The 25721-nt window shown below is 46.5% G+C and overlaps 1 protein-coding gene across 1 annotated transcript in view; it reads left to right on the top strand.

Annotated features, from left to right (window-relative positions):
* The window catches only part of ANO2 (anoctamin 2), a 373823-nt gene that overhangs the window by 278493 nt on the left and 69609 nt on the right, over nucleotides 1-25721 (top strand). The window contains exons 15-16 of the mRNA XM_055142616.1: nucleotides 6421-6498; nucleotides 20685-20880. Of these exons, the coding sequence (XP_054998591.1) occupies nucleotides 6421-6498; nucleotides 20685-20880 (274 nt within the window). The remainder of the gene's footprint in view (nucleotides 1-6420; nucleotides 6499-20684; nucleotides 20881-25721) is intronic.

The following is a 25721-nucleotide window of genomic DNA, read 5'->3' as shown; positions in this document are numbered from 1 at the left end:
AGATCTTCTGCATGCTAGGCAGGGATTTGACACCCAGCCCATCCCTGGTCATTGGGATTTGTGCTACATCCTCATCTATTGCCCTTTAAATGATTTTATTCCCAACTGTTCATTTTGCCCCCAAAGGAACGTCTCAGATCCTCCGTGAATGTCACTGTAGCTATTTGCTATGTAGGCAGCAAATACGGGAGCCATCTCTAGGGACAGACCAGAGACCCAAGTCCAGATGAAAGCTAGTCTCTGTCCTTCTTCATGGAAATATGAGTTAGATAGTTCCCAATTCCCTGTCTTTGCCAGAACCATTAAACTGAATTGAACCTTGCTTTAGTGTGATGGCTTATGGTGACAAAATTCTCAGATGGGCTTTCACTCATGTCTCCAACACAGCACCTCTGCCATGCAGGGGGACATGTGCTGTCTCTCTGGGTTTTTGTTTTTTCCCACTGTTTTTACCTTTATTAATTTAGGGTGTGTGATTTACAATACTGTTAATAGTGGCTTTGGATGTACATGATTCCAATATCATACCCATTAATTCCCTTCCCCACGGTCCCAAAGACTCTTCTCCTTCAATTACCTCCCACTCTCTGAAAACTCATGTCAGAGGACCAACTTTCCCATTCTGTTGCTTTTGGTGCTTTGTTGCTTCCTTGCTGTGTATTTTTAAGGAGAGATCATGCTGTATCTATCCCTTTCCTTCTGACAGATTTCATTCAGCATGACTCCTTCTAATTCCATTCATGTCATGGCAAATTGCATGATTTGTCCTTTCTTGGAGCTGCATAGTGTTCTGTTGTGCGTGTATACCACAACTTTTTGATCTGTTCACCTGTAGTTGGGCATTTGGGTTATTTCTGTATCTTGGCCACATGCAATAGCCAAGACTGTACATAGCTAAGATAGGGCAATAATCCCAATGCCTCTCCTGTTTTAAAATAAGATTGAGGTGAGACTAGAGAGATAATACAGCAGGTAAGGGGCTTTCCTCACATGCAACCAATAGGGGTTCAATCTTTGGCAGTAGATATGGTCTTTCAAACATTGCCAAGTGCAGAGCCAGAAGTATGCCTGGAGCACTGCCAAGGGTGGCCCCCCAAAACAAAAAAAAAAACAAACGGAGAAGGAGGTGCTTAGGGTTCTCACTTAATTCTGTTTGTTGATACTCTGCCTTGTCCAGTCCCCAGGTTCATAAAACATACAGTAATTTGTTGTGATTGATATGATGTCAGGAATATAATTAAAGGGAGAATAAAGAGATTCTGAAAAATTCCCAAAGTCACTTGTCAGAATTAGAGTTGGGTTAAGCTTAGATGCTCTGATTTCAGGTTGACTTTTTCTTTTTTGTTTTCGGGTCTTACCCAGCAGTGCTCAGGCACCCCTACCATTTCCGTGCTCAGGAGTTGCTCATGGCTGTGCTCAGGGGACCAGGTGGTGCTAGAATTGAACTTGGGTATTCTGTGTGTGGTGCATGCATTTAGCTCATTGACGTACCTCTAAGGTTCAGTTCCTCTCTCTGCTATCCCAGGCGGTGGTGGTTATCTGCATTGTGTATCTAAATAATGGTGTTTTGTCACCAAACTTCTCATCTCCAATGTGCCAGTGATACATTGGAGATGAAAAATAAGTAAAATTAGAAATAAAATTAAAAAAATTTTAAACAACTTTATTGAGATTCTCTGGTTTCCAATACTTTTAATGATGGTTCCTCATGCACTAATTTCAACACCACACCATCAACAGTATATCTCCTTCCTCTCCCAAGGACCTTAAGACCCTACCAAGCCCCACCTCCCCTAAACAATTGTGTGGATTAGTTCTCCCATTATTTTGCCTTTGAACCTTTGTTGGCTACCTTGCTGTGCACTTTGCTTTGCTTCCTTGATCTGAACCAGTTATTATGTGTGAAAGCTGCTTTGTTCACTGTCATCTTCACTGGTAACTTGGGAGAACTTGGATGTTAATTTGAGTTTGTGTTTCTTGTAGCCTCGTGTGTTTGGTTTTCCTTGTGTCGGGGAGTCACACCCGGTGATGCACAGGGGTTACTCCTGGCTCATGCACTCAGGAATTGCTCCTGGCCATGCTCAGGGGATCATATGGGATGCTGGGAATCGAACCCAGGTTGGCCGTGTGCAAGGCAAATGCCCTACCCGCTGTGCTATCACTCCAGCCCCCAATAGCCTCTTGTGTTTGGACAGGGTCTGGATGTAAGCGAATTGTGTGTCTGATGGAAGCTGTGACTTCTACCAGAAAGGGCTCATCCATGTAAACAGGTAGAGAGGGATTTTCAACAAACACTAGAACAGATCGATCTCAATAAGACTGCTAGGAGACTTGCTTTGAGAAGATTGCTTTTTAGTGATGTCTCTTTCCATGCAAAGTCATAATACCACCTTCCTCACCAGGCTTATCTCTGACATCTTTGTCATGCTTGCTTGACTTTAAGCTCCTTTTGGGCATGGTTGAACTTTTTTTCAGTTCAACCAGTCTTCATCACAGAGTCAAGCCTATCCAAGGTGCTCAGACTCTGCTGCATGCAACTGAACCAAACTTTAATCTCCAGGAAGGGATTTGACTCTATACAAAGATGTATGTCCCCTTGGCCTTTGGCTTGAGAAGATGGATTACCACCTGGCAAAGAACATCCAGATACCTGATTCTCCACACAAATGTATTATTACCCTCTCTCTCTCTCTCTCTAATCCTACTTATTTCTCGAAGTCTTTTTCATCTGGAGTCCAATTTCCTGAGTCACTGCCCAGACGTCCATGCATTCCTTCGTTTCTTCCACCCTGAGAGCCGTCTCAAACCTCTTCCAGTCTTACCAACTGTTGGTTCTTGTCCTTCTCGTCCCTTCGTAGATTTTCTTTTTTCATCTCTCCTTACCCCACAACACCCAGGGAGCCCCATTGGAGAAAAAGATCCAGAGCATAGAGACTGGAGTCTGCTTCTTCCACTCCTCATTCCTAGTTCAGAGCACACAACCTGGTTTGCTAGGAATCTTGGCAGAAGCTTTCTTTTTTTAAAAAAAAATTTATTAGAGAATCACCGTGATGTACAGTTACAAACTTATGAACTTTTGTGTTTGCCTTTCATTCATACAGTGATCGTTTACCCATCCCTCCACCAGTACCCATTTACCTCCACCAATGATCCCAGTAACCCTCTCACCACCCCCACCCCATCCCCCACCACCCCACCCTGCCTCTGGCAGGGCATCCCCTTTTGTTCTCTCTCCTTTTGGGTATTGTAGTTTGCGATAGAGTTATGGAGTGGCCTTCATGTTCGGTCCATAGCAATACCACTCCTGGGAATGTGTCCTGGAGAGGAAAAAAGGTATAGTGGAAATGACATTTGCATTTGTATGTTCATCGCAGCACTGTTTACAATAGCCAAAATTTGGCAAAAAACAGAGTGCCCAAAAACAGACGACTGGTTAAAGAAACTTTGGTACATCTACACAATGGAATACTATGCAGCTATAAGAAAAGATGAAGTCATGAAATTTGCATATAAGTGGATCAACATGGAAAGTATCATGTTGAGTGAAATGAGCCAGGAAGAGAGAGACATACATAGAAAGATCGCACTCATCTGTGGAATATAAAAAAAAAACTTTCATTTCTTGACCATTGAGTGGAGTGGGAACAGAAAGAGCCAGAGAATGGCCACAAACATGTTGTAACGAGGGAGTCCTCAGGAAGAGCCCTATCATGCACACATCAGCCATTTCTTTTCAGAATCCTAAGGAATATTGTCATCCATCTGCCCATCTTCAGTTTCCTCCTCAAAATCTTAAAGGAAAATACTACTAGTGTGAGTGACGTGCATGATTTATATCGAAAGAAACATGTCGCTCCCTCTACCTGTTTGGTCTATTTTAGAAGAAGATGATCTAGGCTTACTCGCCCTACCAATAGGAAAAAGGTTTATATCCTCCCGCTCTTCTGATTGGTCACTGCCTGCGAACACTTTGTTCTAAGTCGGGAAGACTGGCAGCCTCCTTGAGTACAACAGAGTATCTCTGGTTTACATCATCATAAGGGAAGGTGCTTCTCACTCTACGGCTTCAGTGTTCGTGGTCACGATGAACACGGCTCAGTCCTGTTCTCCAGACGGGCAGTGGTAAAAGACCCAGCACTTCTTTCCTCTACTACAGGCTCCTAAGATCATCCAAATCAGCCTGTAGTTCCTGAGTCTGGTTGGTGTCTGGTTATCACATCATCTGACTCATCAGACTGCCAGACCCCCAAGGACAAGGATCATAACTTAACTTTCATTCTCCTCCCCACCATCTCTGGCACCAAGGTCTGCACCCAGAGGGTGTATAAAGGCTTATTGGACTAGGCAGGTGAAAAATTTTATGAAATATAGGTGGCAAGTGACTATATCAATAAATTTATAGTGCCGAGTTAATGTTTGGAAAAGACAATGATATAGTCTTACTTTCCATAGTACATAAAACCGAATCCTAGCTGCACATATTAGATATTTTTAACATTATAGAAATATATATTATCAAGAATTTTTTTTTTAAAAAAAAGTCTTTTAGGCCAAGTTCTTCCACCTACAGTACAAGCTTTCAAAGGCTAGATGGCACTGTTGTTGCTAGAGCCAAATAAGGTATGTTCAGATCTGAAGAAGAGAGAAGAGAAAATGGAGCAGGGGGCCCTGGAGCCTTCCTGGAGGAGTTTGAGTCAGTGAAGTTGTAGAAATGCAGAAGAACTTGTGGCTTCCTGTGCTGTTGTTTCCACATATCTTTGCAAACAATAGATGAGTTTCACAGATTCCTATGTGAATTCTTATACTAGAGAATGAAAGCTCAAAGAAATGTCTTGAGCAATGTTAAGGAATATAGTTGTCCCCAAGGAGACTGTGACCGGATGGGGACAAAGGTGGGGTTCTGAACCAAAGTGGCTGTAAGGCATTAACTTATCCTGACCCTTGAAATGTCTGCATTTGTGACCACAGGTAAATGCAGTCTTTTTGTAGGAAACATGTGACCACCACCTACAGTTCTTCAAACAACAAAAATTCTAAGTAGGGCCTAGAGAGATAGTATAGCCAGCAGGGCATTTGCCTTGCAGTGGCCAACCCAGTTCCATCGCCAGATCCCCATTTGGTACCTCCCAAGCCCTACCAAGAAAGATCTCTGAGCATAGAGCAAGTAGTTAAACCTGTGCAATGCTGGATCTTCCCCCTTCCCCACCAAAAGACAAAAACAAACAACAGCATTAAAAAAACAAAAGGAAAAGATACTGTGGGTAATTTGTACACGTTTGAGGTTCAAAAATTGATTGACTGTTTTTTTGGAGGAAGTCTCCCAAGTAAAGCTGAGGATTCTCAGAGCCTACACTGCAAGTTTCAGCCATCAGGTTTTTAGTTCAACACAAGACCCTAGGATTGTGATGCTACTCGAGTCTTGTGGTTCTGGGGATACCCGGGCCACCCTGGCAGTGCTCGGGAGCCTCCAGGGCTGCGCTTAGCAATGCTAGAGGGACTGTGTGGTGACGGTCATTGGATCTAAGTCAAGCACGTGCAAGGTGACTGCCTCCAGTCCTGTACTATCTCCCTCACCTGGTTGCTGTTTTATGGAAATTGTTTCTAGGATGCTGCCCCATGATGGTTAACATGTATGGCATTTTATCCATTGCTTGAAGATGTTCACATGTTTCTCATTTAAACAAAACAAACAAATAAAACCATCCTGGGCAGTTGGCAGCATGAGGGGGCCTGACTGAGCCTGTTTCACAGATGAAGACATGAGGGGTCAGAAATGTTCAGGGACGTGTCCAAGATCATACAACTGATATGTGGTGAAGCTAGAACTTCAGCCCAGCATGAGGTGGCAATCAACTCTTGTCCTCGTTTTGCCTTAGTTTTCTCCGGCTAGGTCAGTTTATCTTGAAAACATACAGTGAAGAGGGCTGTGATTGCTGTGTAGGGTAAACAATACAGACTAAAGAAAATACCTGTGCAGAATGCAGAATGATGAATAAATATATGCAAATGTATTCAAAGAGAGGGACCATTTTTTTAATTGAATCACCATGAGATACAGTTACAACGCTTTCATGTTTGAGTTTTAATCATACAATGATCAAACACCCATACAGGGATCTCCACCAGTGCACATTCTCCACAACCAATGTTCCCAGTATACCCCACATTTCCAATCCTCCTCCTGCCTCCATGGCAGAAAATTTGCCCCATAACTTTCTCTCTACTTTGGGGCATTATGGTTTGCAACACAGATACTGAGAGGTCATCACGTTTGGCCCTTTATCTACTTTCAGCACACACCTCCCATCCTGAACGATTCCTCCAACCATCATTGTCTTAGTGATCCCTTCTCTATTGAGGGACCATTTTTATCAGCTCTTTGTGTCCTCTAATAGTCTCTGCTTTTCTGTCTCTCCCCAGGATGACGATGAGGATAAGCTCACCTGGAAAGATCGGTTCCCAGGCTACTTGATGAATTTTGCCTCCATCTTGTTCATGGTAATTTCCTTTGGAAGGGTCATGTAGCCTTAGACATATGCGCACGACCTTGTGTGATGTGAATGCTTTAGGATGCCATGTGTGATGATGCAACAAATATGTTGAGGGGCTAGTAAAAACAGGGCAGAGGGGCTGGAGCAATAGTACAGCGGGTAGGGCGTTTGCCTTGCATGCGGCAAACCCGGGTTCGATTCCAAGCATCCCATATGGTCCTCTGAGAGCACCGTCAGGGGTGATTCCTGAGTGCAGAGCCAGGAGTAACTCCTGTGCATAGCCAGGTGTGACCCATAAAGCAAAAACAAAAAACAAACAAAAAAACAAACAAAAAAAAACAGGGCAGAGATGTAAAGAGAAGGGTAGAATCCTATGTGATGGAGGGCCATGACTGGTATCCTCCCTCTGCAAAGAAGAAGGCAAGATTCCCTCAAACAGGAAGTCAGGTTTGGAGACGAGTACACTCCACCAACTGCAGAATGGGGTGTGTGTCTCTCCCCAAACAGAAGGTCGAAAGGGCTCTGACTTCCTAAACTTGATCAAACATCTGTTTCAAGTCTTAGGGATGGTATCTTTCACACTGAGAACTTAGAAGTGATGTCGTTGGGTCTCATGGTTGGCTCACGTGAGTCAGAGAGGAGAGAGAGAGATGAGAGATGGTCCCTTTCTCCTTATCCACTTCTGGCCACCCCAGGACACAGGGTTACTGGGTTCTTGTCTCGCTTCACAGAAAAGAATTTCAGGAGTAGATGAGCAGTGAAGAAAATAAAAAAGATTTTATTTGGAGGTTTTAGAAGGGCAGGAGGGAGAGAATGGAAAATAACATGCTCAAGAGAGAGAGTGGGCTTCCCCAAAGGCAGAGAAAGCCACTAGACACATCAGCATTAGACACGAAAGCAGGAAAGCACACATCTCAGGAGGGGAGATGCAGGTGACATATGTGCTCAGGCGCTACATGTGCCTCACCAGGTGGGCACAAGCAGCACATGGGCTCAGGCAGCATATACGCACCCATCCTTTGTTCAAGATGGCGTTTATAGGGTCTCAACCTGTCCTCACACGGGGACTTCGATCTAGGTCTAAAAGTCCATTGCTAAGGCAGTTGCCAAGTAGAGTAGATTTGGGGTAAGGTCAGTAGTCTTTGCAATTCCTTTCCTGGCCTTTTTTTCCTGCTGGAGCTTCTCCTGGAGAGGGTTCGAGCTGTCTCTGGGCCTGCTTCTGGCACCAGGTGAAGCCACATCAGGCCTTAGTTCCTGTTTCTTGCAAAGTTGGCTTTTTGCAACTTCAGGGCTCTTGATGTTATTATTTCCCAGGAAGTTCATTGCCATTGACTTGGGGCAGGGCCGTGCCTCCCTCCCTTCCTGCCTACATCAGAAGGAGTTGAGGATTGAGCAGCTAGTTTGGGCTGTGGACTGGCTCTCTCAGAGAGATACTGAAGTAGAATCTGGAAGACATGGGAGACATGGGAAGACATGGGCTCTGGACACTGTTTTTTTCCCCTGGAATCTCTGTGTTTATTTCTCTGATTTTTCCTCGAAACCTTCAGAGGGACTTTTGGAAAGGTGAACTAAGTATCCACTGGGTTCGAGTAGACTGGGAAGGGAAGTGTGAATTCTACTGGAAGGAGATCAATAAAATGGGGGTGATTCTGGGGATGGGCAAGAAAATAACTCAAATAAGAAGAAACTGGGAAGGTGAGGACTGGCCTCAGGTCTCTGAGACCTCTGGACCCTTCCTCATGAGTTGATTATCTTCAGGATTCAAGACTAGAACATTCATTCTACAAAGGAGAATTTTGTCCTTAGAGCATCTCCAGGCTGGTCTACACATTAGTTGTGGTATGGGGGAGGGGGTGACCTAAAAATTGGGACAGAAATCTCAGGAATTTTATGGAGGCCACTGTGATTTCAGCCTTAGGCTACAATTGCCATTAATATTTCCCGCACGGATCCATGGGACATTAGTGGAAGGAAGTGGACACTCTGGGGTGGGTAGTGTGGGGTTGGAACAATGCACGCTCCCAACTATCATTAACAGTGTTGTACATCACCGTGCCTCCATGCCAATGAGGTAAAACATTTCAGAAATGTGAAGGAAAGGAGATTTTCCTCAATGGGTCGGAAGATAATATAGTGGTTAGGGTACACATCTAGCATGCACCTGATCCAGATTTGATTCCCAGGACCACATGGTTCCCCAGGTGCAGCCATGGACACTCCCAACACTGCCAGAGTGGTCTGGGCATTCCTAGCACTGCAGGGCTTGAAGACCATAGCATCCTCCGGCACTTCCATTGAATCATCATTTGGGCTGCAAGAATCATTAGAAAGGGCCCCCAGGCCTCCTGAAGCACCCTTCCCCTGAAAGAATTTCCCTCATGACCACTGTAGACATAAACTATGTTCTAGTCCCAGAAATGTGAAAAGCGAAAGAAGCATTGATACTATCTCATTGAACTCCTTCACAGTTGCAGTGCTGAGGTGGTGGGTGCCTTACTGAAACTTAGGCGTGTACATGTGCTAGCTTCTCATTGCTCAGTAAGAGCGAGGCATGTAGAACATATTCAAGAATGTGCTATGAATTGCACTGCTTATGTCCTAATGAGACTGAGTTTGATTTAGCATCACAGTCTTCCACAATTGCTGATGGTTGTAAAAGAGTTTATTTATTCCTTCTAGGAGTATTTAAGAGACAATTATATCCTTGGTCCTATTCTTAAGCATGGGGGATGGGGAGAAAATAGAACAAAAGAATCCCTTCTTTAAGGAGTTTATAGATGGGGGTGAGGGCTGCCCATCAGTAAATATCATGCATTGCATGCTTAGACATGCTTAAGGATTTGATCTCTGGCACTGGAAAAAACAAGCAAACAAAAATAGTTTACAGTTAAAAATTTGTACATATATAAGAAATAATAGATACAACAAAATAATCCATCTACCGTAGTTAAGATATTTGTAGTTTCCCACATTGCTACAAAGAATGTAAATATTGAATATTGTAGTTGCAGTCTCCTCAAAGCCTTGAAAGGCCGACCAGATAGTAAAGAACATAAGACTAAAATCTAAGGGAAAGTGGGCTCTAGTACTGCATTGCTGTTTGTTGTTATTGTACTGCATTGTTGCATGTCTCATACATGCAAACCACGTACTCTAACCTGTGAGCCACATTCCCGGTCCAACTAGTACTGCTTTTACCTCGAGGATTATTTTCTATTTAGGCAAACGTGGGCTTTCATTTGGTAGCTTTCTGGGGCAAGGAGGATAGAAGGATAGAAATCAGGGATTTAGTTGTCACAAAGTGGATATTCCAACAGGCAGTGCCCACTAAATTTCAAAGAACTGCACTTTTAAAAGACAGAGAGGAAACAGAACTTCTTATCCACGCTTATAGGAGGGCAGGGGATATTTTTGGGTTTTTAAGTAGAACCAGGAGGAAAGGAGGAGACAGAACTCTTTCCTTGACTGCTGAACCTGGTTTATCTGCGCGTAGGGCTTTAGCTTGACTTACCCTGGGAGGGGAAGCCAGAGTCTCAGTGCAGGTATCTGATCCAGGGCAAGCGGTAATTCCAGGACTCAGAAGAAGCAAACCCTATAGAAATGAGTGTTTATTCAGGGCCTCAGATAAAGAATCTCCCAAGTGGATTTTTCAAGGTTAATAAAGAAAATGTAGTAAAAATATAAGCAACAATGCAGAAGTCAAAGAACCATGAGAAAGAACCAGTGGGAACAGACCGCGAAGATGTTGAAGATATCAGCCATAGATGAAAGCACCATGCTTGAGAACATTTGCCAAAGTTAGTTTTTAAATGTCCCACTTTGAAAATTAGCCAAAAGAACTGCTAGACTTAAAATATATTTTTGAAGCCTATACATAAACATTGAGAGTATCCCGCCCGCATGGCAGAGCTTGGCAAGCTACCCATGGCATATTCGATATGCCAAAAACAGTAACAACAAGTCTCACAATGAAGACATTACTGGTGCCCACTCAAGCAAATTGATGAACAACGGGACGACAGTGCTACAGTGCATACATAAATACCTGATCAATATAACCATATATTTCTGTACAACCATGGATAGGTTTAGCAACCACTTAAACATTGTTTAGAAATAAGGTATGAAGTGCAAAATGGATTAGAAGAAATATTCCTAGTTCATTATAGAGAGAAAGATGAAAATAAGGAAACTAATAAATAGGAAAATAGTCGCCAGAGTTGTTACACAGTGGATAGTTTTTACACATGCTTTCTTTGCACATGACTGACCTGAGTTTGATCACCAGCACCCCATATGGTCCCCTGAGACCGTCAGACCATCCCTGAGTGCAGAGCCAGGAGTAAACCCTGAGCACCATGGAGTGTGGCCCAAAGGGGCAAATTCCCCCCAAAAAAACAAAAAAGAAGAAGGAGAAGGAGGAGGAAGAGAAGGTGGACGTGAAGGAGGTAGAAGAGAAGTAAAGAAGGAGGAGAAGGAGGAGAAGGAGAAGTAGGAGGAGAAGAATTGAGGAATAACACCAAATGATTGATGACTTCTTCTTCCTCTGCTACAGAATGCCAATCCACATAGGATAGAGACCCAGTGAAATTCAAGCAGAAAAAATACAAAGAAATTTATGTTTAGGTTCATTCCAACAAAATCATAGAATACGTGACTCTAGAAAGAAGTCTAGAGAAATTTCAAAAGCAACCAAAAATCAAAAGACAATTTACCCTCTCTGGAGAGACAGATTGATCACTGATTTTTCTTATGGCACATAGAAAGAGGACAGTGGAACACTGTCTTCATGTACTGACAAGAAATAATCACTAACCAAGACTCTACACCCTGGGGAAAAAAATATCTTGTCAAAATGAGGATTAAAATAAAGATATTCACACATAAAAAAAGGGAAGTTTTTGCTGTATCTTTCACCAAAGGAAATAATCAGATGGTACTTTACAGAATTGATCTTCAAAGGAGATTGGTTTTTAAAAAAAAAATTTTTTTTTTTAGTGAATCACTGTGAGGTACAGTTAGAGAGTTACAAACTTTCATGCTTGCATTTCAGTCATACAATGGTCGAGTTCCCATCCCTCCACCAGTGCCCATTCTCCACCACCGATGGTCCCAGCATCCTTCCCCCCACCCCACCCCACCTCTGTGGCAGGGCATTCCCTTTTGATCTCTCTCCCCTTTGGGGTGTTGTGGTTTGCACTAGAGGTATTAAGTGGCCGTCATGCTTGGTCTATAGTCTACTTTAAGCCCACATCTCCCATCCCAAACGGGCTCTCCTGGCACCCTTTACTTGATGGTCCCTTCTCTATCTGAGCTGCCTTTTTCCTCCAGCATGCGAGGCCGGCTTCTAAGCTGTGGAGTAATCCTCCTGATACTTATCTCTACTGTTCTTGGGTGTTAGTCTTCCATTCTGTTACTTTATATTCCACAAATGAGTGCGATCTTTCTGTGTCTGTCCATCTCTTTCTGACTCATTTCACTCAACATGATACTTTCCATGTTGATCCACCTATATGCAAATTTCATGACTTCATCTTGTCTAACAGTTACATAGTATTCCATTGTGTAGATGTACCAAAGTTTCTTTAACCAGTCATCTGTTCTCGAGCACCAAAGGAGACTGGTTTTAAGAAGAAATGTAGAGTAGCCAAAGTGGTATATGAAACTTGAGGGTGAAAACAATATTAATAATAATATCTTGTGATGTTAAAAATGAAGAAAAATTCAAATAAACACAAAAATAGTAAATTGGGTGGGTAATAAGTGGATATTAATATCCAAAGACCCTTTTGTCCTCTGGACAATGTATATCAAAGTACAAGGCCTGGAAATAGTGAAGAGACTTGAAGAGGAATTGAAGAGGAGTAAGGATGGTTCCGTTCTACCAAGCAGAAGCTTCTCATAAAGCAGTAATAATAATGTCAGTGTGATGTTATGGTAGAACCACGAATTAGATCAGTGGAACAAAATAGAAAACCAAGAATCAAAACTGAGCCATTGGCATTGCATGTCAGTGAAGAGAGGAAGACCTCAAGGAATCTCATCTCGTGATAGGAAACATAAAGACATTAGGGATGACTCTAAAGCTGGATTTAGCCCTCACTGAGGCACAAAGCTATTCTGCAGTTACCTTCCTGATGGTCTAGGTCCAGAGTTTTGAGGAGACGTCCCTGCTGGTATCCTGACAGATAGCAGAGGAGACAGTGAAAGCCACATGAGTGTCTAAGATCCTCAGGCAAATGAGTCAGATACTGCAGCGTTGAAGTCGGGAGTTTGAAGAGCCAAAAGAAAATAATATTGCAGAGGGATAGCGTGGGGAATGTAGGCATGCCTGGAAGCCAAGAAAGAATCGCAAGGGGAAGGTCAATCAATTGTGTGAGATGCCAACTGACATTTGGGGAAGAGGAGGACTGGAAAACAGAAGCGAATTTTTTTCATCTGTAGCCTGAGAGGAGAGTGACTATCATCATAATCACTGTTGTTATCAGTGACGGACAGAGCATGACTACTGACAGATATTGATGGCCAGGTAGGTCAGTGGTGGGTCATGTCTCCCAAGTTCTAGCTTGTTTTGTTTTTATCAATTCCCTGGCAACCTCTTACAGCTAGCCTAGAGAGTGGATAGTTTAAATTTTTTTCCCTTGGTTATTAAGAAATAATAACCTAAGACTCTGTGCCAGGCTGTTTTCACTCGGGGTTCCCCAGAGTTGGGCGGATGAGAACCCTCCCCACCCCAAGGGACCCAGCCCCGGCAGCTGACCTCCACTACCCAACCGCCACCACATTCCAGGCTGCTTTCAGGATTGTGCGGCCACAAAGTGGCCACGCAACACATTATAAGACACTTCCTACCCATTTTCCATAATTGCCACACCATATTTGATGGAGTTCAGACAGTAGGCAACAAATCATAGAGAGTAATATATTTACATATGCATATATGTATATATACATATACCTCTCGGAGAGCCCTGCAAGCTACGAAGAGTATCCCGCCTGCACGGGCAGTGTCTGGCAAGCTACCCGTGGCATATTCGATATGCCAAAAACAGTAGCAATAGGTCTCATTCTCCTGACCCTGAAAGAGTCTCCAATCGTTGGGAATGACGAGTAAGGAGAGGCTGCTAAAATCTCAGGGCTGGGAGGAATAGAGACGTTACTGGTGCCCGCTCGAGTAAATCAACAAACAACGGGATGACAGTGATACAGTGATACAGTGATTAAGAAATAACAGATGACTCTTTTTTTTTTTTTGCTTTGGGGGCCACACCTCGTGGTGCTCAGGGCTTATTCCTGACTCTGCACTCAGGGATCGCTCCTGGGAAAGCTCTGAGGGACCGTATGGGATGCAGGGGACTGAACCTGTGTCTGCCATACGTAAGACAAATTCTGGCCCCACTGTAGTATTGCTCCTGCCCAACAGATGATTCCGATTTTATTTTTTCCTAACTCCAGCCTATCCAAATCTTGATACAAATTGGAGATCCTGGATCAGAACCTCAAAACTAGTTGACCCTCCTCTGTACCTAGGATTCTAGAGCTATGATCAGCAAATGCTGAGAAAGGGAGATATCTGGTGGAATTCTCTCTGGATCTTGATATTCTAGTCCTGGTTTAAACTTGTTGACCTGGGGTAATATTAATATCACTTCTTACTTTCAAAATTGGCCATGGATTTTTCTTATGCACATAGAAAATAGCCATAAGCTACTTTAGACAATAAGCCATAAATCTGATTAGAAAACAAACAAAAACTTTCTTTTTGGCTTTTTGAGTCACACCCAGCTCTGCACTCAGGAATCATTCCCTGCAGTGTACAGGGGACCATAGGGAATGCTGGGAATCAAACTTCCGTCAGCTGAATGGAAGGCAAATGCCCTACCTGTGTACTATTGCTCTGGTTCCAATTTTTATTTAAAAAAACAAAAACACCACATTCTTTTAAAGAAAAACATGACATTCTCTTAGAACAAAGTACAGGTCCTGAAATAAAAGAATTAGGGCAAAGTTATTAAGAGTTTTCGGTAACACCTGGTGATGCACGGGTTACTCCTGGCTTTGTACTTAAGAATTTCCCCTGGCAGTGCTCAGGGGATCATATGGGATACTGGGAATTGAACCCGGGTCAGCCGCATGCAAGGCAAACCCTACCCACTGTGCTATCACTCCAGCCCCAGAGTTTTGGTTTTTAACTGGAAAATTAGGCTATAAACCAAAGGCACCTACACCCACAGACCAAACACAGCAAATATCATCTCTGCCTCGTGGACTAAATGTTGGCAGAAGATGCCAGGATCGTCGCCACTAGAAGGGGTAGAGGGGCCCCAGTCTGTCAGATCAGTTGGGGGAGTAGCAGTCACGGAGTCATGAGAGCAAAGCGAGGGCTCATAGAGGGTTCGTCTAGCCTCCTGCGACAGCAGCAACATGGACCAAGAAGAATTTTCTCTTCTTTTCCAGTCCCGGAGTTGAGCTCAAGTTTCCTTCCTTTTTTTTTTTTTTTTTAATTTAAACACTACAATTTGGGGCTGGAGCAATAGCACAGCGAGTAGGGCGTTTGCCTTGCACGAGGCCAACCCGGGTTCTAATCCCAGCATCCCATATGGTCCCCTGAGCACCGCCAGGGGTAATTCCTGAGTGAAGAGCCAGGAGTAACCCCCTGTGCATCGCCGGGTGTGATCCAAAAACCAAAAAAAAAATAAAATGAAATAAAAAAATAAAAAATAAACACTACAATTTAATTGGATTTTTTAAAAAAAGATTTTTAATGAAACACCGTGAGATACAATTACAGACGTACACACTCTCGTGATTGAGTTTCAGTCATACAATGATCAAGTGCCCATCCCTCCACCAGTGCCCGTTCTCCACCACCAATGTTCCCAGTGTCCCTCCTGCCACCCCACCCCATTCCTCAAAGAGTGAGAGTGCACATCCTGTTCCCCAGGGTTCCATCTCCTCTTCCCCATCCAGCTCCAACCGTGCGCTTCCTTTTGCTCATTCTGCCTCATCTGACGGTCTGAAACTCCCTTCTGTGGGTCCTTGCCAAAAAGTCACCTTGTCACTTAGGCCTTCCCCTATCTGCTCCCCTGCTGCCCATTTTGCCGTGTCCCCTTTCCCTCTGCTGTTTGTTTGTTGTTCATCTCTGGGATGGTTATCAGCCAAGGCATCCTATCTGTTTTATCTCCTTGTTAGTTATTGTTATCCATCTTTCAGCTCCACGCGCAGACATTCCTGGTTTTTTTTGCTGCTGTATCCCTGACATCTAGAATGGAGACTTCTGCCGTAGGTGCTCAGGATTTTATTTTTATGAATGACTAAGAAAATAAATCGGTCATGCAGATACCAGAGACAGCCCTTCAGGTTAATAGTAGAACCTGGATGCTTTTGCCCTGAGCTTTGACGCTGTGTCCTGTCTGCTCCAAGCTGGGCACTCTGCCCTTAGCTCTGCAGAGGTAGCTTCTGCCCTGTGCGTTTCTGCTTGCTCCTCCGCCTTCTTCCCTCCACGTCTTTTCCATAGGAAAGTTGTCTGCAGCATTTCCCCAGACAAATCCCCCCATTCTCTCTACCATGTTTGCCAAAAGCATTGGTGCTGGAGGCCGGGACTCTGTCCAACGATTCCCAGGTTTGTCCTTGTCCTTGTCTGTTTGTGCCATGGTTTTCTAAATTCCCTTCTGGAGGCGAGTCATGAAGGGCAGAGGCCAGGCCCACTCTCCTTCTGGTCTTTCTCAGAGTGTCAGGTAGGATTCTGGGTCCTGTAGCCTGTCTCGGAGTCCACTTGGTTCGTGTCCAGAAGTAATGCAGTGGGATAAAAAAAAAAACCAAAGCAACAGGAACCATGATATTGTGACTAAGTGCCAGGGAGATTGATTGCCTAGAGCTGAAGACCAGCATGTCTTTGCCAAACAGCTTACACAGGCAAGGCAGCTCCACGACAAGGCAGGAGGCCTTGAAAGTAATACAAGACCAGCCCCCACTTCTGCTTTTGTTCGGGGAGACTGATCATGATCATGGAAGATTCCCAGCGTGGTGCTAACTCATAGCCATGGTCAGAAAGTCATTGTTGCATTTAAGAAATAAAATTAGTAGGCTGGAGTGATAGCACAGCAGGTAGGGCTTTTGCCTTGCACGTGGCCGACCCAGGTTCGATTCCCAGCATCCCATACGGTCCCCAATTACACCGCGAGGAGTAATTCCTGAATGCATGAACCAGGAGTAACCCCTGTGCATCGCCAAGTGTGATTGCCCCACTCCACCCCCCCAAAAGGAAAGAAAAATTAGCATGTGACTCAAGTAGTGAAAGTAAGTACTTGATTTAGCTCCAGAAGACCTGAGTTCTCGTGACAGGATTGACCTGATTTTGGAGCCAGGAAACCTGGCATTAAATCCTGACTCATCTCTACAGAGCATCTACCAAAGACATACCTTGTATAGTTTTTTATTTTTAAAGAAAAAGCAGATAAGTACTACTAAATATGACCATTGGACAAAGGCATGCAGAGGGCTCAGATGGAGTCACTGTTATTGACGAGAATCCACCATGACCATCTCTGACCTGCCCTCAGCCCTTTAGACCCTGAACGACACCATGGCTGCTTCTTAGACCTCCTTAGGCAGGTCACAGGCTGGACGGGAATGAACCCCAAAGGCTGACACTCTTCGATTGTCCCCAGGATTCAGGATTCAGGAGAACAGAATGTAGGTCTATGACCTCAAGCACATCCCTCCATTTTTTTTTTCACCTGCCCATGGTCTAGGAGATGGCTCAGGGGCATGGTATGGCTTGAGCACGACCCATCTGGATCGTGCTCAGGTCATAATTTAATTTTAATTTAAATTTAATCAAAATGATTTTCCTTATTTTGGGGGCAAAATAAGGAAAAGCAGCAAACTCGGATGGTGAGGACCAGAGAAGTCAAGGGAGCAAAGAACAGCAGCAGAGGCCTGGGGAGGAGCAGGTGGGAGACGGGAACCTTCAGAAGAGAGGGCAGGAGCCAGAACTCAAACAGTAAGCGCTTCTCTGAATGCAGCTCAGTGACGAAATATGCGGAGTGTGGCGTCTTTGTCGGGTGGGATAGAGTTGGGCTGAGGGTTCTGTGTGTTTGTCACTCTCCCAGATGACACAGCTGGTTCTTGGAGCACACTCTGACCCTCAAACACGCGTGCTCTTCCCTCTCCAACCTCACAGTTGGCCTCTTGGAAGGGAATAGAAGCCCATATCTCCACTCCTTCCACCCTACCCCCACTATCCTCAAGAAAAGGATGCTTTGCCATTATTGTTTGATTTCCAGTATCCCCTCTCCCACCTGCACATGCAACAAATGCTCTCTCTCCTCCCTCCCTCCCTCCCTCCCTCCCTCTCTCTCCTCCCTCCCTCTCTCCTCCCTCCCTCTCTCTCCTCCCTCCCTCTCTCCTCCCTCCCTCTCTCTTCTTTCTCCCTCTCTCTCTCCTCCCTCCCTCCCTCCCTCCCTCCCTCCCTTCCTCCCTCCCTCTCTCTCTCCTCCCTCCCTCTCTCTCTCCTCCCTCCCTCCCTCTCTCTCTCCTCCCTCCCTCCCTCCCTTTCTCCTCCCTCCCTCTCTCTTCTTTCTCCCTCTCTCTCTCCTCCCTCCCTCCCTCCGTCCCTCCCTCTCTCTCCTCCCTCCCTCCGTCCCTCCCTCTCTCTCCTCCCTCCCTCTCTCCCTCCCTCTCTCTCTCCTCCCTCTCTCCCTCTCTCTCTTACTCCTCTGTCTTCTCTTGCTCCTCTCTCTATCCCTCTCTCTCTCCCTCTCTCTCTCTTGCTCCTCCGTCTTCTCTTGCTCCTCCCTCCCTCTCTCCCTCCCTCCCTCTCTCTCCCTCCCTCTCTCTCTCCCTCCCTCTCTCTCTCTCTCTCCCTCTCTCTCCATGCCCCAATCTCTCCCTGCCTCATCAATACGTCAATTCCTGGTCTCCACTGCAAAAGTGATTTTGGGGGGGAAAGAATCTCACACCACGTTTTCCAGGCCCTAATGTCTGGCAGAGACAATCCCTGAGGAACAGGAAGTGAAAATGTCTCCATTGTTGGCGAGTGGTGATGTCATGTCCCGACTCTCCAGCCTCATGGCCCCGTCTACCTCCCTAGTCCTGAAAAGGCTGAAGTTCCTGCTGCTCCCCCCCCACCACCTGCGTTCAAAGAGGGGCCTCCAGTGTTTTTCCCATCTAACTGACACACAGGCGTGCCCCCCCCCACACACACAACCCTTTTCTTGTATTCCTTACCTCATCTCCTTTTTCATACCATGGCCCACAGGGCAAATACTACTACTTGTAAGACAACCAAGGGGGAGGGGTGCTACCACTGGCAGCCCCCAGAATGCAGCACCCCCGGGCATGCCCTGAAGTCTGAAGACACATCTGCAACTCATTCCCCTCTTGCAGCCCACCAGAAGGTCGATAGGTCATTCATGCTGTCTGAGCCAGCCGGCTTGCCCCTCTGCTCCCTTCCACTGTGTGTGTGTGTGTTTGTGTGTGTGTGTGTGTGTGTGTGTGTGTGTGTGTGTGTGTGTTGGGAAGGGGGGAGGTGCAGAATGCTGTGTTTCCAGAGGAGTTCTTTCTATCTGCCCGTGTTTTCCCTTTAGCCCTCTACAAATCAGTGTCTCTTTCCTGGCCCCCCAGGGAAATATTCCTCCCCTGGAAGACACCATTCTAAGAAAGACTTCCCTTGGCAGGAGGCAGTTAGCATTTTACTCTGAGAAGATTTTGCTCCTTACAACTCTCTGGCCTGCCTTGGCCCCTTGGAGAGGCTCACTGACTCCACCCCCCCGCCCCCGCCCCCTTATTTTTAATCTAATCACTATGAGATACAAAGCTTTCATGTTTGAGTTTCAGTCATACAATGATGATGATCGAGGCAGGCACTATTGTTTTTGTTTTTTTTTTTTTTTGCACTTGCATCTTTCCTTGGTGGAAATGAGAGAGGAGAGGATGGTGGGCGGGAAGAAGAAGGGATTATTATTAGGCCAAGAGGTTCTAAGCAAGTACCTGATCATTCTTAGGTTTTTCACTGCCACTGTCACTGTCATCCCGTTGTTCATCGATTTGCATGAGCGGGCCCCAGTAACGTCTCCATTGTGAGACTTGTTACTGTTTTTTGGCATATTGTGGCATATCAAACGGGTAGCTTGCCAGGCTCTGCCATGCGGGCAGGATCCTCTCAGTAGCTTGCTGGGCTCTCTGAGAGGGACGGAGGAATCGAACCTGGGTCAGCTGCGTGCAAGGCAAACACCTACCTGCTGTGATATCACTCCAGTCCTCTTATGTTTTAGAGAGAGAAAATTGGGGAGGGGGCAAGGAGAGGGCTTCAAGGCCAAGTGGCTGGTAAACTTTCCTTTTGAATACAGCGGCTAGAAAAACGTAGACCCAGGGAGAAACTGCAGCCTTGCCTGCTAGAGGAGCTTATGGCAAGGTCTGGTTCGCCCTGAGGGTCGGGGGTGGAAACACCTCACTTCCTGGTTTCTCTCCGTGGTTTCTGCCTCTGGGCAACTCTCCTGAGCCCACCGCATCCAACTCCTCCTGTTTCAGCCCGACTTGCTCTCGGCACTCCCCCTCCTTCTTTTCGCTGGGGGCCCACTCTCGGTCCCTCTCGCTCCACCAACTCTTCTATTCTTCCCTGTGCTCTGTCCCGCTCACCACGAAGCTCATGTTTTTCTGATTGTGGCTTTGTAGTTCCTCCTATGTCCACAGTGGGTGGCCCATCGCGTGCATTGTCTCACGTCTCCCTCCCGTGTTTGTGCGCACATTCTAGACCATTTAGATTCTGGGAAACATTTGTTCGAGCGGGCACCAGTAACGTCTCTCATTGAGAAACTTATTGTTACTGTTTTGGGCATATCCAATACACACGGGGAGCTTGCCAGGCTCTGCTGCGCGGGCTCCATACTCTCGGTAGCTTGCCGGGCTCTCCGAGAGGGGCGGAGGAATGGAACTCGGGTCGGCCGAGTGAAAGGTGAATGCCCAACCGCTGTGCTATCGCTCCAGCCCTTCTGGGAAACATGGAGGACATTTTTCCTTAGAAAACGCTCCACGTTGTGAATTTGCAGAGGCATTTAGTGGGTCTGTTTGTTTCCCTTCTAACCCCCAAGGTAGAGTCCAGGTACATACCCCCTCCCCCCCAGTGGAGCAGATATTGGTGGAGTAAATCCTGGGTGCTAATGGGTGACTCTCCTCACTTTTCTCGACCAGATCGCCCTCACCTTCTCCATCGTCTTTGGGGTCATTGTGTACCGGATCACCACAAAAGCAGCTCTGTCCCTCAACAAGGCGACTCGCTCCAATGTCCGGGTGACAGTGACGGCAACGGCAGTCATCATCAACTTGGTGGTCATCCTCATCCTGGACGAGATCTACGGCATGGTGGCCAAGTGGCTCACTAAAATCGGTACTGTGTTCATAGACCCCCACCCGGGTCATGGGCCTGCTGCCCCCTTGGCTGTGGTTCATTCTGTATCAGCATAAGATTTTTGGTGGGCATGACCCGCAATGAACAGAGGGACAGGAACAAATGCTGGGTGCAGATCACGGTACTCAGAGAATGAAGAAAGAGGGGGGGTTGTGCAATCGAGAGCCCACCAGCCTCATCCCCTTCCTTTAAGACTGTCACTCAGGGCTAGTCTTCTGCACAGTTGATTTCTTCCCTGCTCTCCTTACAAACTAGCCCAGTGTCTCTCCATATTTTTTTCCAACTGTGGCTCCCTTCTGACCATATTTCCTTCCTCTGATCCTTTGTCCTACCAATAGACCCTCTAGTCTCAGGTCATTGTATCCCATAAATGGGATTTTTCACCTGTGTCCACTTGATGGATCCCAGAGGCACCGAGACAGCCCTGTGGTCCCCAGTGGAGAAACGTGCTTTCCCTCTCCTCCTCCTTTTCCCAGCAACATTTGCAACGCACAGAAAGCCTCATGATACTTGAGCCCAAGAGGGTCTTATCTCCCCCCATATTGTCAGAGGCCCCAGAAAATCCACACATTCCCCTGCACTGAGCAAACTTCAAAGAGGCTGGGCAGACTTCCCAAGCCCGGCGCAGTGAGAAAAATGCAGTGGGCTGGGGATCCTGTCGTGTCATTTGAGCTACAGCCTGCTGGGGCTGGAGCACTGCTCGCAGGCCTCGGCGGCAGATTAGACAGGGGTGGGCTGGGAGTCTGACCCTTCCCTCCTCATCGCTTCCCTGGGTGGCCTCTGTGCACCCGGGCCTCTGTCCTTGGGAGTCAGTCTGTCAGGCCTCAGAGCCGGAGGATGCATCATGTGATGTCTTTCATGCACTGGCCGATTAAAAACAAACTCTTGCCTGGATAAGACCCATGTCCAGGGGGGTTCCCTGAAGCATTAGAAGCCCCCGGAAGGCTCTCTGAATCCACTGATGTAGCACCTTTCGGTGTAGCCTCTGCTGACGCTGGGAGTTTCCCTTCCTTTCTTTCTTCTGGGGACAGCAGGGGGTTGGGACCATACCTGGCAGTGCTCATGGGGCTTCTCCTGGCTCTGTGCTAAGGGATCACTTGCAGTGGTGCTCCGGGAACCATATATGCAGGGCCAGGATTGAGTGCGTGGTAAGATGACTTTCATGCTCTTACCCACTACACGCTAGACTCTTGCCTGATAACCTCACACCCAAAGAGAATCTCTCTAGCACCAGAGATCTCTGAAAAGCTCCACTAATTCTTCTCACGCAGTCCGTCTTCTTACACTGAGCATTTCCCTTTTTTGGTTCATTTTTCGGGGGGATAGTGAAGGTTGAGTCATACTTAGGGGTGCTCAGGGACTACTCCTGGCTCTGTGCTCAGGGATCACTTCTGGTAGTACTCTGGGAAGCATATGTAGGGCTGACCATCCGACTTGAGTCAAAGGACTGCACTGGAATTGTTTGTAAGCAAGATGAGTGCTTTAAGCCCCGTGCTCTCTCCGTCCCTCCGTCAGTTTCAGTGTGTGTGGACACAGTGACCTTTCATCTGGTTCTGCTTTCTTTAGACCTGCTCCTACTTGTGTGTCCTTTTCTTGGAAAAAATAAGTGGGAAATTTGTATGCAGGGTACTTTGTGGTGACGGGATTCTTTGTCAGTGCTGAGGAGACACATCTGGCTCTCTGAGGGGTTCTAGGAGAAGTTTGTGGAATGGGATGGGCTAAGCATCTCTAGAGATATCTCAGAGATAAAGAATAGAGATAGGCCCGGGACCAGGGAAGAAATGAGCAGGAAGAGAAAACAGTTGCTACCACAAGTGAAGGATTGAGACAAGTGGCCCTGAAGATGGGGACAAGATCCCCAATGGTCAGGAAAGGGGGTATAGGTTTGGTGGCTCTAACTGCCAGGGAAACAGAGGACCATGCTTGGAAAATGGAAGGCAGAGAGCATGTACAGGACACCAGTAAGGTCTGGAAATGTTATTACCGGACTCCTGGCATGTCCAGGACACAATCGGGAGTAACCTAGGCTCACACGTATGTGAAAGTTTCAGTGGAAAGTCTCAACCATCCAGCAGTGCATAGATTCTGCTGGTTTTCCCAAATAATGGGCAAGTGTTGACCGGGCTCAAGAGTGTATCCATGAGCTGGAGTAATAGCACAGTGGGTAGAGCGTTTGCCTTGCATGTGGCCGACCCGGGTTCGATTCCCAGCATCCTACATGGTCCTCTGAACACTACCAGGAATAATTCCTGAGGGAAGAGCCAGGAGAAACCCCTGAGCATCACTGGATGTGACCCCAAAAAGGAACAAAAAAGAAAAGAGTGTATCCAACTATAAAGTCCCTGACTGCATGTCTTGCTTATTCAACCATCTGGAAACTCAAGCAAAGGCAGATAGAGACCAAAGCTGAAATATTTCCAGAAAGTGGAAGGGGCTCATCTGGAAAAAGTAACTTGAATGTGAAACATTGGGTATTTGGGTGGGCCTTCCTGAGAATACGCAACTGTGGACAGGAGAACCCCACAAGTTGTAGGATACTGGGGTGGACCTAGGGATCAGAGAAAACATCTACTTCTTTCAGGCCCTTTTTGTCTCCCAAAGGAAGGGCAGAGGGACCTGGCAACCCGGGAAAATACCAGTGGCTCCTTCCGGGCTGACTGTGAAATAAGTTCTCTCCCACTCTCTCACCCAAAAGGAGAAGTGAGGCAAGGGAGATAAGGCAGGGTGCTGCAGCTACTCATGTGTCATCTGCCTGATGAAGTGTCAGGAGAGGGAGATGTCTCCCAGCTCGTCAATAGCTCCCACCCCAACAGCACCTGAATCTTTTGAAGCACAATGTGAGTCATCAGCACAAGTGTTTGGGCAGGGAGATTGGGTGACGCCAAGAAGAGGGGCAGAAAGAGCTCCTGTAAAGGTGGCCAGGTGAGGAGCGTGTAAACAGAGGCTCGAAGACCAGGAAACCAGTGAGGATGTGGGCACGTACTCTGACTGTCCATCTGTGCCTCCTCATTCTGTTTCCCTCACAAGATTCCCAATGGCGGGAAAGACAGACAGGTGGAGGCGTGGCGAACCACCCAAACCTTGTTGGCACATGCTTCGTGGCTATCTTTCATGTGCCCAGTAGTTTCATGTGCCCAGTGGTTGAGTGCATTTCTGTCTGCACTAGCAGGGCCCATGTGGGGATGCCACTACCACTGTTTCTGACAGCACAACACCCTTCGCCCAAGCTAAGGCTCCTTGGGGATCTTAAACCAGAAGTCATCACTCCATTGTAGCACTGTAGCACTGTCGTCCCATTGTTCATCGATTTGCTGGAGCGGGCACCAGTAAAGTCTCCATTGTGAGACTTGTTGTTACTGTTTTTGGCATATTGAATATGCCACGGGTAGCTTGCCAGGCTCTGCCGTGTGGGTGGGATACTCTCGGTAGCTTGCCGGGCTCTCCGAGAGAGACGGAGGAATCGAACCCGAGTCATCTGTGTGCAAGGCAAATGCCCTACCCGCTGTGCTATCGCTCCAGTCCATTAAAAAAAAACAACCCTCTCAAAAAGAGATGAAATTCTAGCAAAAACATTTTGTTCTTTGGTCATGACACTTAAGAGCATTTTTTAATTACAAAAATAACTTTCCTCTTCACTATGGGGTCATCAGGGGAAGAGTTCTGTTTTCAGTTTCGTGAGGTTCAACCCAATGCTTCTTCTTGCCGCGCAGAGAGCTTTTCTGCTGTAGGGCTGTAAGAATTTCTTTCTGTCTCAAAGTGATGAATGGGGGTCCTTCGCTTAGAACCCACCCAGAACCTCCATGTGGGATTGTCAGGGGCTGTTGTTCCTCTTCTCTCTTAGCCTGGATGTTCCTAGAGGGCTTAGAAAGGTGCCCTTGGAGAGTGGATAGAATTCCTGTCTCGAAGTCTGATGGAAAGAACTTTTGAGTTCGAGACTTGGCTCCTTTCTCCGTCTATCACAGCTGTGTGTCATTGAGCAAAGAGTAAACTTCTTTGGAAGATCTCTTGGTACAGTCTTCAACCTCTTCCTCCTTCCTGACCTGGGCTTATGTCCCCTAGCCTGGTCTACCCTAGTCTTTCTTCAGCCTCTTTCCATATAGCTCTGTCCTGGAAATCCTAGCCCCATCTGCCTTTCTCAAGGGGTGGGTTGGAGGGGATCCCTCCCATTCATTCCTCACACAAAACTTTCTTTGGAGGTTAGATATAAGTCAGCATTGGACGCTCTCAACCCTGTTCTTCCCCTCCATCCTAGCTGGCCCCCCCAAATGCACCATCACCCCCAGTTACCCTGTGTGATCCTCCTTCCTTCCCTTCGTGCTGGGATGACCTGCAGTAATCCACCCTTCAAAGCAGTATCCCTAAACCAGGACCTTATAGATATTCCAGGGTATCCCAAGGGAATTAAGGGTTGCCATCACGTATATGATGGACCACAGGACAAGACAAGAGGGCCAACAGGTAGGACATGGAGATCTCAGAAGGGGAATAAGACTGAAAGGGGGCCATGGTTGGAAAAGGGCTAAGAAACACTTAGCCTTTCTTCCAAGGTCCTTTTCAGTTGGAGAGAGGTAAGCTGCTTGCCTTACACATGGCAACCCTAGTTTAATCAATGCTTATGGTCTTCCAAGCCCCTTTAGGAGTGACCTCTGAGCACAGAGCCAGGAGTAAGCCCTCAGCACCACTGGGTGTGTCCCCCAAGTCTGCCCCTTCCCCTTCTGTGAAAAAAAGACCTCTCCTGCCCTACCTCTATTTCCAAGAATTCTTTTCTGCACCCTTGGCCTTTGATGGGTTTCCTCCCACAGATCATTCACTCTGCTCCT

The sequence above is a fragment of the Sorex araneus genome, chromosome 6, assembly GCF_027595985.1.
Source record: "Sorex araneus isolate mSorAra2 chromosome 6, mSorAra2.pri, whole genome shotgun sequence".
NCBI classification, from domain to species: Eukaryota; Metazoa; Chordata; class Mammalia; order Eulipotyphla; family Soricidae; genus Sorex; species Sorex araneus.
Note: the sequence above shows the minus strand (reverse complement) of the source record. Positions and strands in the feature narration are given on the sequence as shown.